General features: G+C 41.2%; 1 protein-coding gene across 5 annotated transcripts in view; it reads left to right on the top strand.

Annotated features, from left to right (window-relative positions):
- The window catches only part of KLHL36 (kelch like family member 36), a 62,851-nt gene extending 50,563 nt beyond the window's left edge, over window positions 1-12,288 (top strand). For all 5 annotated transcript variants that reach the window (XM_078670781.1, XM_078670783.1, XM_078670782.1 and 2 more), the window contains exons 4-5: window positions 1,751-1,908; window positions 11,236-12,288. In XM_078670781.1, coding sequence (XP_078526907.1) covers window positions 1,751-1,908; window positions 11,236-11,791 — 714 coding nt within the window. In that variant the 3' untranslated portion in view covers window positions 11,792-12,288. The remainder of the gene's footprint in view (window positions 1-1,750; window positions 1,909-11,235) is intronic.
- The last annotated feature ends 3,431 nt before the right edge of the window (window positions 12,289-15,719 follow it).

Raw genomic sequence — 15,719 nt, 5'->3', positions numbered from 1 at the left:
TCACTGCCCGGTGACGAGACGTGCATTGGCTGGGTAGAACATGCTCCATTAGAGAACTTGGGAATAAAAGAAGATTTGTCTTTACGCACAATAAAGACTCTCTGATGTTATGGTTGGGTGTGCATTCTACTGTAGTAGAAGCTTTGGGGTATTCTTCGCCCTCCCTTTACTGAGCACCCGTTTAAAGACGACTAAAGATTTTTTGGACACCTCCTTGTAATTTTTAACAGGAGTGTGCTGACATTACTCTGGCCATTCAATTGTTCATCTTGAATCAGATTAACTTTTTGTGGAATGTTTTGTGCAGGCTCATTGAACTGCATCAACATTATCAAGAAAAGAAAAAGAAATGGCCTTTTCTCATATTTCGAATAGCGCTTCTAGACAAAGCGCGTGGATGAAGTAGCACGCCTAGAAACTGGACAAAAATACATATAAATTATAAAAACACGAGTGCATCGAAGAACTTGAACTCATTTTCAATGGCAAGTTAGAACTGAAGAGTGAACATATATATGTGTGTGTGGCTAGATAGGTAGATAGACAGCTAGAACCTTGGTTGGATTTTAACTGATCTGGAGTTTTATCAGTCTGGATTTTCTAGGTAGTGTTTCTCCAACTTGATTTCTAATCAAGTAGGTAACAACCAGGGATGTGCAATGTAGGTCCACTAGGGTTCACTCCCTGCCTCATTTTCAGGACAACCACTGACTAAGCAAATTATTTTCAAATAAAGTGGTTGTATGTAGATTTATCATATGTGGATATTCTGAATATCCTAGAAGGACAAAAAAGTGATGGGTGGTATGTTTAAATTAATCTCAGCAATTTAGTAATTACTCGGGCTGCCTCCAAGTTTTGACTGGGATTAATGCAAACATTCCACCAATTTTCACCACTTCTCCCATCTTGGGCTTTGTCATACTAGTTCCTCAACCAATGTTAGTCCTCATTACTGTTCCAGGTAAAGGCACTTTTTTGGGGAAATGTACAACATATCTGGATCCCAGAAAAGAAATCGGGGTAACTGCAAATTGCTACCTTGTGCCATTAAGCAAATATAGGCTATCCCCTTGTACACAATTCCTCTAAAAGGATCACATTAATTTTAGTGTGGGATGAAGAAAGTTCCTCCCTGCAGTTTAGGACCTTGGTAAAGTCAAACAACATACCATACACACCTTAAACCTATGCACCTTGATTTCATGAGGTCAAATCTCAAGGGTAAAAAATAAAACAAGCAACTCACATTTTCATGTTTGGAATCTTTGTTTTCTTGACAGCCACCTCTTCACTAGACAGGTAGAGTATATCTCAAAATCTCATTAAGCATCCAGAGAACCCAAGAATATGCATTACAGGTGTTTCGGACTAAGTCCATCTTTAGATGCAGGTCCTTGGCAGGTTATGCTTCCTTGAATGTAGTGGGAGTCAATTGGCTAAACTCAGAAGGCACAAGTGGTTGTAGTTGCAGGTGGGGAGGGTGGACCTTGATGGGAGGTACTGGTGGGGAGGGGTTCTTGTATATTAGGAGGCTGTCAGTGTTCTACTTGCAGGCAAAGCGTGCCTTTTCATACTCTGAAACAGAGATGTAATCAGTGTTGGTGAGAATCTGGCAGTAATAACACCAAATTCATGACTTCTAAAGTTGAAGGCATAAACCATTTTGAGCATTCATTTGTTAGTGTCCCAATACCATGAACCACCCCCTACTGGTGTATAAAGAACTGTATCCCAATTGTTGTTGCAGGTGGCTTCAATGAATCAGCGTCGTGTGGATTTCTATCTTGCATCCCTGGCAGATAAACTGGTTGCTGTTGGTGGAAGGAATGAAAACGGAGCACTCTCGTCAGTTGAGATCTACTGTCCTCGTGAGGACACTTGGTCCTATGTAGCAGGATTGCCAAGGTAATATACTGCTGGAAATTAGGTGTTCTGAGAAAAATGGGCAAGCCAGAGAATTTATGGAAAGAGCCAAGTCAAGGCTCCTGCTGGGCTCTGAAATCCCCACAATAAGCTAAAACATCAAACAGCAAAGACTTTCCAGGTTGCATGACTGTAAGGGCTAGTCATCCTCTAAGATTGCTCCACATCTTCTGTTTACTCAGCATCCCCACCACATATGCTGATATCCACTCACTCACTCTAATTCATACACTCTCTCTCTCTCTCTCTCTCATTTACATTTTTTTAGGCTTACTCCATCTATCATTTTTTCTTCTTCATCACAATGCCACCTCTTTCTGATTCTGCCACTCATGATCCCTATCTTGTTTTTAGGTTACAGCCTACCAGGTAGCACAGCTGTGTGGTATGCTAAAGACATATTGGGGAGTTTCAGTAGTTGACCTGGAAATGCATTCTGCCCATTATTTGCCTCACCTTTTCATTTGCTGGCTTAAGCTCTCCAGGTTCACTTCATCCCTCCCATGCCAAAACCTTATTTACCAGTATCCTTCCAAGGGCTCCCTATCTGTAAACAGGCCTGTAAATCTTGTTCTTATCTCGTCACATTTACTGTGCATTCAAAGGCTGAGGTCAAATGTCAGGCTGTGTCTTTCGAGGGAGCCTGGTGTTTAATATGCTTTGGGCTGATTTCAAAGTGAAAGGTTTACAGGGAGGAATGCAGATTGCTCTCCCCATGGAGGAGGCATGTCAAGGTGTCATGGACACTGCATGTGAAGGAGCTTCAGGGACTGCTGTGCCAGGGTGCATTCACTTTGACATCACCCTGTGTCCAACCATCCAGCCTGGATACATTAGGGACTATTGTGGCATTGTATAGCCTGTTGGCCTTAAAACCGCATGAGCTGCTGTGGTTTGATGGCATTTCCTGGACAGAGCAGGAACTGCTGTGTGATTGTGAGCCCCCACCTTACCTCTACCTGGACACTCTATGCCCCAAGGCTGTAGGAGCGTCTCCAGCATCCTGTGCCTGATTTATTTCGATACAGCGTGTCCCGATGCTGCAGGAACAACTGTCGCAATCTGTGCTTTCAGCGGGCATGGATCAGATGTTGTTAACCTCCACCTGCCACAGCCTTTATTAACTGTAAGAAGCTGCAACAGGAGCTCGCTTGAGCTGGCAGGAGCTCAGGGAAAGTTTATCATACGCCGCCTCCTTCCCTGTTCCTTTCAAGGGCAAGGAGACAGCAGAGAGTAAAACCCCTGTCTCCTCCAGACCTGGATGTCCATGAGTGGATGACCGATGAGGAATTATTTCTAAAGCATGGGTATCACAGTCATGGACACCAAGGAGAAAGAAGCATTGGCAAAAGCAATAGGTCTCGCCTATCCGAGACCTATTGACTTCGTCAATGTTTTTTTAGCCATATTGTACAGCAGCGCTGGCTTCAATGCATCATGGCTGAAAGTAAATAAAATAAAAAAAACATTATGACGCGGTCAACACTGGCTGTGCTATATAGCTTTTTTTCTTTACTTTCAGCCATGCTGCAACATAACTGAAAAACATTGGTGAAGCCAATAGATCTCACTTAGGCACGATCTATTGGCTTTGCCAATGCTTGTCTCTTTCATGCTTTCTTTCTTTTGCTTGCCTCCTTCTTTTCTTCTTTCTCTTCATCTCTATCTCTCTCTGTTTCTGCTCTACCTCTTGCCTCTATCTGCTCTCTTGTCCCACCTGCAAATTTGTGGCAATTGTCTAGGTGGCAGCTACAGCCTTGAGCAAGGCCATGCAAGAAAGGTCGTGTCTAGTACAGGAGAAGCAATGCAGTTCATGTATTGTTGTATCCTACTTTGTGAGGTATGTCCTTCCAAGTACTGCAAGACTGCTAAACTGGGGTCCCCCTAGGTGCAGCAGATAGCGCTGTCAAGCGCTACAATGGTTTTGCACTTTGAGTACCCATCATCAAAATGCAAAGTGACTGTGATGAACCTAGGCGGCTTTAACAATAACTTGAAAGCATGCTAGAGGTAATAGAGGCAGAAACTGCAATGAGGCTTGGCTTGTTTAACGGCCGAGATTTCTAGAGGTTACGAGCTATCTGATCGAGTAAGGATCAAGCCTTTAGTTGCTCGCCACCTCTATTATTTCTATTATTAGATCATAGTTCCATAGAACCATTAGGTAAAATAATACTTTACTATTACATTTCTATTGATATAAGAACCTCTTTTTAAATAGAGGAGTTGGCCAAACGGCTAGGGCGCTCGACCTCGGACCTGGGGATCTGGGTTCGAGTCTCGGTAACGACGCCAAAACCTCCTGTGATTCTGGGCAAATCACGTAATCTCCCCATGCCTAAAATGAATGTGTGTCCGTCCTCATGTAACATAACTGGTGCTATGTAAAGCGCTCTGATACCTGATTCGGTTCGGGTCTAGTTCGCGCTATATAAAACTCTGCAAAAAATAAAAAATAAATAAGCAAATGTCCCAAAATAAAGCCACAGTGCATCACTCTTTGCTTTGAACATATCTCTTACAGACTTAGTATGCACATCATTGTAGGGCAATAGAGGTATTTTTGCACTTGCTTTTTATTAAAGTGCAGATGGTGTCTACTTGCTGTAGGTTAAAAATGGCATGTGAACAGTAAGTGAGAAGCATTATCAGATGTACCAATAAACCAGGTACAAAAACCAGCAGAATCATCCACCTCTCACCAGCGGTATTGATCTTTTTTCAAGGACAGTCCGAATCGCATCTTCATGGGCAATTGACAATGATTGGATCAGGAGTAAATAACATATAGCCTGACATACTAAAGGATAACTTAAAAAAAGATAGCAGATTCAAAGATGTTATCATAGCAATATTAGTGCCATCTTCAAATGGTTAAATTGTTGAATCATTGACTGCGCCTTAAAATTGATCGTTTAGGTGGGTCGTAGTGGCAGAAAATGTAACTGAACCAACCTGACAAATGATGTAAAGCATTGTTAGTCCATTCCCATCCAGAAGTCACTAACTAATTAAAGCACAGGCCTGCAAAGCAGTGTCCTTGCTGGCAGCAGAGCTTAATACAGACATATGGACGAGTAACTGTGAATCCAGTGGATGGTTTTCACCAAAGGGATCTGAGTGACCTTTAATAGGCTGACTAGAGGAAAGCTCGGGTTGTCTAATATCACTCGGAAAATTGATGTAAGAAACATCCCTTTAATGCACAATTGCCCATCTTTAAATGTTATGCCTCTCCATTTCATCTCCCCTTGCAGCCATCTGCTGTGCAGGAGTAAAGGAGTTTTGCAGGAACCATACACAAAAAGGCTCCCAAAAAGGCTAAGTCCACTCTGAATCCATATATTAAACATTGGCTCTTTCCGCTCACCCCACCAACCTTTTGCCCTTTCTCCCCTCTACCATTATACTTTTAAAAACAGCACCTGGTATCCTGCTATCCTCCCATGCCACCCTCCACCAGTCTAAAAATAATTTCTGGCCTCCTGCCTCTCATTCTCACCATCTTGTAAAGTCCACCTATCCTGACTGAAAAATAAACTTATTGTGCATTCACCCACCCAAGCCATCCTCTCTCCAGTACCTGTCCTTCCTAAACATTAAAAAAAATTCCTGGCCTCAAGGCAACCACCCCACCAATTTCTTAAATCATTTCAATAAAAAAAGAAGATCACAGAAGTTGTTTAATCAACATTCAGATAAAGTGATAGACATGGTCAAGACTGGTGTGAAGGATGGGCTGGGTTCAGGCTTAGAGTTTAGGAAGAAGAGGGTCAGAGATGGAGTTAGATTAAGTGAAATGTCAAGCTTAGGGAAAATATTAAAATGTTGTCAGGGTAAGACTTAAAGACAAACTTTGGTGGTTAGGTCACATGGTAACAATAAGGTCAGGGTAACAATAAGGCTCTGATTTTTTCATTAGGAATAGAGTGTGGTTCAGTAAAATTCGATGTAAGGGTCAAGTTAGGGTTAAATTAAGGTCAGGTAAATTGATGTACAAAAGGTGGCTTACGTTAGATCTGGGGTTCAGTCTAGGGTCAAGGATTCGTTCTAAGGTCAAAGATGGGGTTAAGGCTCAAGATTAAGTGGGAGTGTTAGGTTATAAAGTATTTCTTAATAATTGTAAAACATGCATAGCATGTGTTTTTGTAAAGAAAGTGTTACATTTAGTTTAAATTCAGTTAAAACATTTATTAGTGACATTAAAATGTATGGAGAACAAATTACTTGTATCCTACTCAACCTCCAAGTGTTTAACAATAACAATATCATTCAAATGTTAAGCGGGAATCAAGCTGTCAGTTTCAGATGATCAGTATCACAAAAGTGCAAGGTTAAGGCAGAATAACCTAGAACCAATGTCCCTAATATTCCCACTGAAAGGCAGCCATGATTAACAGATATATTTATTTGTGATCTTGCAATATATCATATCATTGTTGATTCTGACAAGTGTGATAACTTAGTTTGGCTGCACTGCGTTACTTCTGAATGGGCCATTGCTGGTTTGGGATAATGACTTGGCGGCGTACAACTCTGACAAAGCTATTCTTCAATGGGTGGTAAATGCATTGAACTATCTTTGGCAATGAATATGTGGGGAAAATTGTATTTCTGGGATTAAAAAAGCTAAGGGTACAGGTAGAAATACCTAAGATTAATGTGAAAGTAATGATAATGTTCGGGCTAATTTTAATTTGAGAGATCAGGCTCTGGGAACATACACACAGCACAAGTCAGTTCCATTGTGAATTCCACATCAAACCTTCTGAAATTGATCAGGCTGGTTATGGTTTTGTAACTGTGGGACAAAACTTTATTGTAATACTGTGTATCATGACCTATCGCTATATCGCTTCAGCTGGCTACATGGGCTGCAAAATTAAGGTGCACGTATTGTTAAATGTATTTCCATTGCCTATTATTCGTGACCCTCAAAGACCCAAATCAAGGACGGTATTGTATCCATTTCACATTGAACATAGAAATATGTAATGCAAATATAATTTTTACCATCCTACCAGATTGCTAACCTTCAGTCACAAAGATCTTACCGCTGATCTCCCCTTTAGGCATAGTTGACGTTGAGGTAAGAATATATTCTTTCATGCTGTGGCCCTTTGGAACAGGAGGGGCATCAAGACTCTTCTTCCGCTGTGGATTCCCTCTCTGGTTCCCTCAGGTTCAGTTTCACTGCTCAGATGCCCTGAGGTGGTGTTTGTATATGTAATTATAAACATAAGAACAACAAGTATTGCAGCAATTCGTGGTGCTCCTTCTGTCTTCTCAGGCCTCGCAAGAATCAGCTCTCTTTTAAAGATCACACCAAAAACCCAATATGGAATATTGTGGCATATACGACCCAATAGATGTATTCATGATATCAAATAAATGTATAAGTTCTGTGTTCAGACTTTACATAGTCTCAACATTCTATTTGTGTATACTCGTGGACGGACCAAATGATCAAATAGTAATGTCTTGAATGTATACTGGCAAACAATGAACTCAATGGCCTTTTTAGGGAACGCAAACTCCTCAGATGTTTTTGGAGTTGAATGTAAACACAATTCTCCTGGGGATTTCACACTTCTGATTATTAAAATTGCATTTGTTAAATGACTTGTAGAGCCAGTAATGTTCAAGTTATGTTATTGCTCAGGAGAAAAGGCCCTAACCTGCACTAGATAGAGAACTTTCTTCAGCTGGGGTGCCTGTCTCCTAAATTAGTCTAGCAGTGGCCTACAGACATACCATGTGTCCAACTTTTGATCCTCATCAGAATCCGCTATACACGGTCACCATCTTTGTGCGACGGAACTTCATCAATGCTTTGCACTAAGTCCTCTTCGCGCTAGAGCATGCTATACATAGTACTTCATCATGCATAGCAATCTCTACCGAGGTGGCCCCCCAAACTCGGATACCTTTTTGGCAGTAGTTTAGTTTTTGTGTATTTTTTTTCCTCTTTTTATTTATTTATGTTTAGATTCATAATAGTTCTTGAGCTTCTTCAAGAACCTCCTTATTGGTTTGTGAAACAATAAGGTCAATTTAAATGTGTCTCCTTGGTTGAGAGCTCAGTCCACCCTGGTATGCTTCTTGAGCCTTAGAGCTGTGGCCCGCTTATCCCCATAAGATTTTTTTTTTCAACAATGCGGGTCCAGGAACAGTTTGTGAACTTCTGAAATCTCTTAATATCAGTCTTCAGCCACAACAAATGTTTCAATTAGAAACGTAAATTTACATTCCACTGGTAGAGATCTATGCTGTGCATAATGGAAAAAAATAAAAGCTGTCTCCCTGACTGTTCTTGATATTTATATATATTAACCATCAACAAAGAATTGTGCCTCACTCCAGGAGTTTCTTTTTCAAAGCTTATTAATCACACCACAAAGCACCAACGCATTTCGATTGAAAAGTCTTGATCACGATAGGTGAGTCCTTCCACCATTTCTCTGTTTATACAAGCATACCCACTAGACCTGTTATGAGGCTTTTTGGGATGAGTAGTTTTTACACTCTCAATTAAAACCTCCTTGCCAAATATAACTTAACACAAAATATCATGAATAGTTTGTGAGTGTACTTTGACATTTGCTCAGGGAATGGTGTTAATACATCGTAATATCATAGTACATTAACACTGATATTGCTGGATCTTAGTTTCATAATCACAAGTATGTTCAACTCGAGATGTTTTTCTCTTTCTACAGTTCATTGCCCAGAATCGTTCTGCTTTGCATTGATCCATTGTTGGATCCCAAGCTCATCAGGCTTAGTGAATTTCAAAAACCTCTTCTTGAACATATGGCTTCTCCCATTCTTCAAATTTTTGGCTCAGTGCCATATCATAACTGTGATTATTCAAACATAATTTTAGTTTATTGTAATATGTCCCATTTGATCAATTTCCACTTTGTTCCCTGTCTCAATTAGCATTGTTAAAATAAGCAATCTGAAGTTTCTTTATTACTTATTTTCTTCTCGACTGTTCGATTTATCATGAGCATAGCAGCTCGTCCCGACGTTGTCCGGGAGCAATTAGGCTTCAGGGCCCCCGCCCGCCCCGACGTTGTCCGTGGGTCCCCAGGAGCCTTCCTCCATATATTGCAGTATTATACCTGCATGTTTACTTTGTACGCTTTTGTAACCTGCACACGTAACTTTATCCTCCTGTAATGCACCGTTGGCTCACTTTTTTAATGCTCCGTTTGCTTCCTCTTGCTACCTGCACACATCACTTTTTCCTCCTATACCTCGATGTTTACTTTCTACGCTTTTGTAACCTGCACACGTAACTTTTTCCTCCTGTAATGCACCGTTTCGCTCACTTTTTTAATGCTCCGTTTGCTTCCTCTTGCCACCTGCACACGTCGCTTTTTCCTCCTATACCTCTATGTTTACTTTCTACGCTTTTGTAACCTGCACACGTAACTTTTTCCTCCCGTAATGCAGCGTTTGGCTCACTTTTTTAATGCTCCGTTTGCTTCCTCTTGCTACCTGCACACGTCACTTTTGCCTTCTATACCTCTATGTTTACTTTCTACGCTTTTGTAACCTGCACGCGTAACTTTTTCCTCCAGTAATGCAGCGTTTGACTCACTTTTGTAATGCTCCGTTTGCTTCCTCTTGCTCACGATTTTCATTTTTGCTTCATTTTTCCACCGCTCACCGCTCCTAAATAAATAAATAAATAACCTACCTCATCCGCCACTCACTGCTCCTCCCCGCCTGTCTGCCGCTCCTCACCGCCTGTCCGCCGCTCCTCACCGCTCCTCCCCGCGCCATGTCCGCCGGTCCTCCTCGCGCTCCTGGACGCCGCTCCTCCCCGCGCACCTCACGTCAGCCACGCACGTCGCGGCCGGCGCTTCTTCCAAGGGACTACTTTTTTTTCGGTAAATTTTTTAAATAACGTATATTTATTACGTTTATATAGCCTATGTCCATCTGCACACCCTGACGGTTACAAAGATGTATCGGGTGTGTGGATTGGCGCTGTGGCTCCCGAGTTTACCCGCCTCAAAGGTTCAAAGTTCTTCCTTTATAATAGTAGTATAGATTTCTAATTTCATGTTCGTGTCCCAATCTGCTCATCTGCAGCGTTGCGTTACATTTATTTACAAAGTCACTCAAGGTGGTGCAAATCGCTCCTGGCGGGCTTAGTAAATTACACTGAAGGACTAGTGTTGCCTTGCATTGACTTGTGTCTCACTCCTGACAGAATGAACACCAGTTGGCTATTGAACATTACACTCATTACAGTCCACCTGCTCATTGTAGAAATGTATCGCTGCACCCACCTGTGAATGGGCACAATATGTGGTCAAAACTCTACCGATCATTCTTAGGGAAAACCCCCCTTTAATAATCCATGTCATGGGCAAACTGCCAATGCTATGCACAATATTAAACTTACGTAATTTATATCCCTATACCACAAAGCATTAGGACCAGATGCACAAAGCATTTTTGCAGTCGCTTTACGACTGGAAAAATGCGTTTTCAAATGTACAAAATGCTCAAAGCATTTGTAATTCAGTAATAAGAAGGAGTGTGTTTAGGGCATCCCTTCCAATACTGAATCAGTATGGTATGTATTACTGTTTTATGACCATATTCCAGTCGCAAAACAGTAATACTTCACTACCAATTTAAAACTGTTGGTAACCCATTTGCGAAGGCATCCCTAAGGGACCCCTTCCCCTTTGTGAAAGTAAATTATATTTTTTAAGAGCAGGCAGTGGTCCCACGGTCCTGCTCTTAAAAAATGTAACTTCAAGGTTTAATTTTTCTTAACACGTCACGTTTTACTTCAAGTAAAATGGGCTGCATAAAATTTTTTTTTTATAAAAGGTTGTTTTATGAAAAAGCTGGCTGTGATTCCTAATGGTTCGCAAACTGCGACCTACCTCTTTAATATTCATGACGTAGGTCAGTTTGTAATCACTAAATAAAACTCAATGAGTTTATACATTAGGAATACCGATTTCCTAATTACGAAATCGTTATTCCTTATGTTTGTACATCTGGCCCTATCTCTCTATTCACTGCAGGCATTTCATTCTTGCAACTAATTTTGGTAACAAGAATTTATCTCACCACAGGTCTATTTAAGTGTTATTGCCCTCTAGGCAGAATTATTGCTACAGTCACTTCAGAAGGTATTAAACTATGTTAATTGTTCGCACCACAGTTATATTTCAGGCACCTAAATGTAAGCATTCTGAACAACAAAAAGTAAATCTGGCTACAAATAAGTAATAACACCAATTTATAAACATGTCCCATTTCTTTTTTTTCCAGGTTCACCTATGGTCATGCTGGTTCAACCTATAATGAGTGTATCTATATATCCGGCGGCCATGATTACCAAATTGGCCCTTACCGGAAAAATCTTCTTTGCTACGATTGCCGAACAGACATATGGGAAGAAAAAAGGCCCATGATCACAGCGCGTGGCTGGCACAGCATGTGCACGCTTGAGGACAGCATCTATGCAATCGGCGGCAGTGATGACAGTGTTGAATCCATGGAACGCTTCGACATCCTGGCTGTGGAGTCTTACAGCCCTCACTGCGACCAATGGACAAGGGTGGCTCCCCTGTTTAACCCAAACAGCGAATCAGGAGTGGCAGTATGGGATGGGAAGATTTATGTTCTTGGAGGCTACAGCTGGGAGACAACCGTCTTTTCCAAAATTGTACAGGTGTACGACAGTGAGAAGAAAAAATGGTTAAAAGGGACAGACCTCCCTAAAACTATTGCAGGGGTGTCTGCATGTGTTTGTGTGTTGAAACCAGAAATGGATAGCAAAAACAAAAAATCCAAAATCAAAAGGCATTCAGATCATGATAGATGAGTGATGAGGACAAGTGCTTCATTAAAGACGCCAGTGATGTTGGCCCTGCAACCCAGGAACTGTTGGAGCGTGGATATTGAAGTCTGCAGCCATGCCATTGTGGTTAAACGGTTTGGTGGCAAGGCATTGGAGGAGCTTTGCTTGTGTTGGCGAGTGTGCTCACAGCTGTGTCCCATGATGTACTAATGGAACTCTTCGGTTCACAGAACTCACGCCCTCTCCCTCCCCCCAGGAAGTCAGTGAGGAACACCAATACATTTTATTGACAGGAAGTTACATTTTGACAGTGTTGTATTGTCAACCATTATCTTTGACCTAATACTGTTTTGCATGCTTTATTGGAAGCAAAGCAATTTTTAATGCATGTGGGATTGTAGAGGCCTGCCAAGATGAAAGGTGCATGATGAGAAAGCGGCAGGAGGGGAGGCTTCATTGGATGTTGCTATATGACGTGTACAACTCTTTTATTGAAAATAAACCTTACTGTGAACACTGAATTTTTTGAAACGTTTCTAGTACAACAGCAAGGGAAATGCAGTTTTGTCCCCATTTTAGGTCCTGGATACAAGCTGTCTGTCAGAGACCCCATGTTACCAATAGAGTACAACATTAATGCATACAGACATGGACCTTCAATTGGTTGGGAAGACTGTTCCTTAAAGCAATGGCTTTTTGTGGACAGTTACATTAGCTTTAAATAGTCCCATGGATTATCCTCTCAACTGTTGTGCCCCTACCTCCTTGTTCGCCCCCCATCACTGTCTCTATGCCACCCATTCCCCCTAAGATGTCAAATGTGGCTCTTGCCTTAGTGTTCCACCACCCAGTGCTGGGCGCAGTCACCGCTCATGGTTTTGGCTTTGCAAGTGCTTGTTGAATTGCACACAAGCAGTGGCAAAGCCAAATCCTTCCAAAATCGCCATTGTGCAAGAGCACACACTCCCCGTGGCCATTTTGTAATGGGGTTTCAAATAAACATAAACTCCATTACAAGATGACCACCATATATGAGTGTCTACACATTTTGGAATGCTTTTGTGTTGCCAGTGATTGTGATTCAGTTCAATAAGGACTGGGAAAACTAAAACCATAAGTGGTGTGGGCGTGCAGTGCCCTAAGAAATCTGCATGACAGTGGCCGCCCAGATATTGGGTGGATCAGAGCTGGATCTTGGATGGTGTTAACCTCAAATCTAAGAGCCAATGTGTCCCCAGAGACAAGATCCAAAATCTTTTTCCAAAATACAGTCAATAAAACTACAGACTCTGAAAGGGAGTTTGAAATTAACAATTTGAAAACTGTGATGGTTTATTACACATTTAAAAGGTACCATACAGAAATGATAAAATGGAGATGCAGCAGTCATTGAATCACATAGAAAGTATTTGCCATGATCACTATCAATTACAGAATAATGCAATAATGGGCAAAAATCGGAGAAATGCTATGTCTCAACTGTACAGCAAAATCAGCAAGAAATTGGACAACATCCCCAGTAAAGGCCAAAAGAATCTGCCTCAGACTCAAATTCAAGGGCTTATATAGTTTTCTTGCTTAGAAATGATGAAGACGGCAAAGTCAGCATGGTATGATCATTTCTCCAACAAAGCACATTTTCACATGTAAAATGTCACATAACCATATCATCTTAGCACTAACCCACTACATGATATTGATTCTACCCTTCTGACTTAATATCATCCAGAGGTATTAAAACAAACTAGTTACGTAAACAGAAAACCATTGTCAATAAATTGCAATACAGTGTGAAAGCAGGAAGAACCTTGGAGAATGTAGCAAAAGAGTTTCCTCTAGCGAGCTCTTGGAGAGCAATGTCATAAACAATCCACATCCTGCTGTATGTAGTGTCAGGGTAGAAATATAAATACAGAAGGAACATCATGATATGGCATCCGTTTTGAACAAGAGGGTGTTGAGGCCTAACTGAAGCCTGGTCAGATCTAGGCCAGAAAAACACACTTTAACACAATGTAATGGTTTTATTTTATTGGCCTATGTCTGTATTCATGTGTGAGTTAAGGTGTAGAGCACCTGAAATAATGCACATTTTAGTTTGAAGACGCAAAAGTTCTTAGAGCGGCATTGGGCAAATAAAGAAAACCTTGATAAAGCCTATATGTCAGTCCCCTGCAGTACAAGTGAGACCTTTTGGCTTTGCGAGTGCTTGTTATTAGAGTGCACAACAGGGGCATGAAGAGAGACACATTTCAGTACCGTGGCATACCAAAGTACCAACTAGCAAGACTAGGTTTAATGCAAGTAAACTATGTCCAGTAGGGCTAGGGTTAGAACAAAGGAAGTGGCCAGAATACCGGGTTGTAGTTTATTACTTCACGGGCAGCATGTGTAGGATTCAGTCCTCATCCACCTGATGAGACAGCCAAAGGATTGGAAGCTTGAGTGTTGGCAAGTTATTCTTTTTGGTAATATACACTATGATTAATGGTTGCTTTGCTCCAGAAGAGTATGAGTAAAGTATGTAAACTGTAATTCCTATAGAGGCTGGCAAAGCATTGATTCTAAATTAATGTTGGCCACACTAGAGGGCTCTCGAGAGAATACCCTGTGCTCTGTGAGAACCCAAGTAGCAAATATTCAACTTCTAATAGCAAACTTTTTTATAAGCTCTGACAGTTGATGCATACCTAGTTTCCTTGCCTGTTGGTCGCCAGGTGGTCCAAGAGGGTGCACTAATAATAGTTGAATCCCAGTAGGTAGTCAAGAGAAGTGTAATAACAGTTCATTGAATGTTGCACCCTTAGATAGTAGCAATGTATTAAGGCATGGGACAATAACACATAGGGACCCATTGGGTGAAGCAGAAATAGCAATATCAAGTGAGGCTGCCCCATCGTACTTATTTCATCTAAAGAGGTTACGGGTACTTCTTTGGCCAAATATGAAACTCAAACAAACCCAGAAAATAGAAAGCTAATTTTGTAAACACTTAAATGTGCATGTGTGAGTGTAGGGGAGGGGGGTGCGGGAGTTGTACCCACATAAAAGCTCAAAAGATAGGTGAGAAAAAATTAAAAGTCTGTTCATGCAATCTATTCATTGAGGAAGATGTTGGGAGAATCCATATATGACTACTTGAAGGAACCAAGTCCAGCCAATCTGGATAGTTCAGAGCCAACATTATCTAATTCTTCCTATATTCTATATTCACATTGGGGAAGGGCATTGCAGATAAAAAAAAGTTCCCAAGAAGAACTGTATAATAAAAGGAAAAGGTTAAGGCGTGTTTCAAAGTAATACCATCGAAAATTAAAAGTTCTATCCAAGGAAGGAACTACTAAGGCATCAGTTACTACAATAAACGTCCTCAAATATTGATAAGATTGATCATGCTCCCCTTGCTACTCCACTGAATTGAAAGAACATTGAGGCAAGAGGAGATGGATATTGCTAGATCAGCTTTTAAACTGAATAACCATTCCTGCGAAGTCCCACAATTGAAGTTTGTAGATGTTTCCTCAGGTGTTGTAATCCATTCCCCACTGAAAAGGGAAACATCCTTTACAATGAAACTTTTTCCACGCAGTACATTTACAAACGCAGGAATTACAACGCAAGTCGTTACAAGGGCGCTGTAGGATAGGGAATAGTTTACTATCCAAAACCTTCCCTACTATCCACGGGGACTGGAGTTGGAATAGTAAATTAAACTATTCACTATCCAGCGCCCCCCAACGCAAGTCGTCGTAACGACTTGCGTTGTAAAACCTGTGTTGTAAAGGCATGCGTGGAAAAAGCATGCGTTGTAACGACATACATCCACTGAAAAAGGCACATATTCTTCACTATTCCATTTCTTGTGGTTATCGAATGCAAGCAGTGTTATACCTTATCGCTTATGGGAGGCTTTTAGTTGCCCCAAAATATTGCAAATTCGGCAAATAGATTT

The sequence above is a fragment of the Lissotriton helveticus genome, chromosome 12 (assembly GCF_964261635.1).
Source record: "Lissotriton helveticus chromosome 12, aLisHel1.1, whole genome shotgun sequence".
Classification (NCBI taxonomy): Eukaryota; Metazoa; Chordata; class Amphibia; order Caudata; family Salamandridae; genus Lissotriton; species Lissotriton helveticus.
The sequence above is the reverse complement of the archived record's forward strand: the minus strand, read 5'-3'. Positions and strand labels throughout refer to the sequence as shown.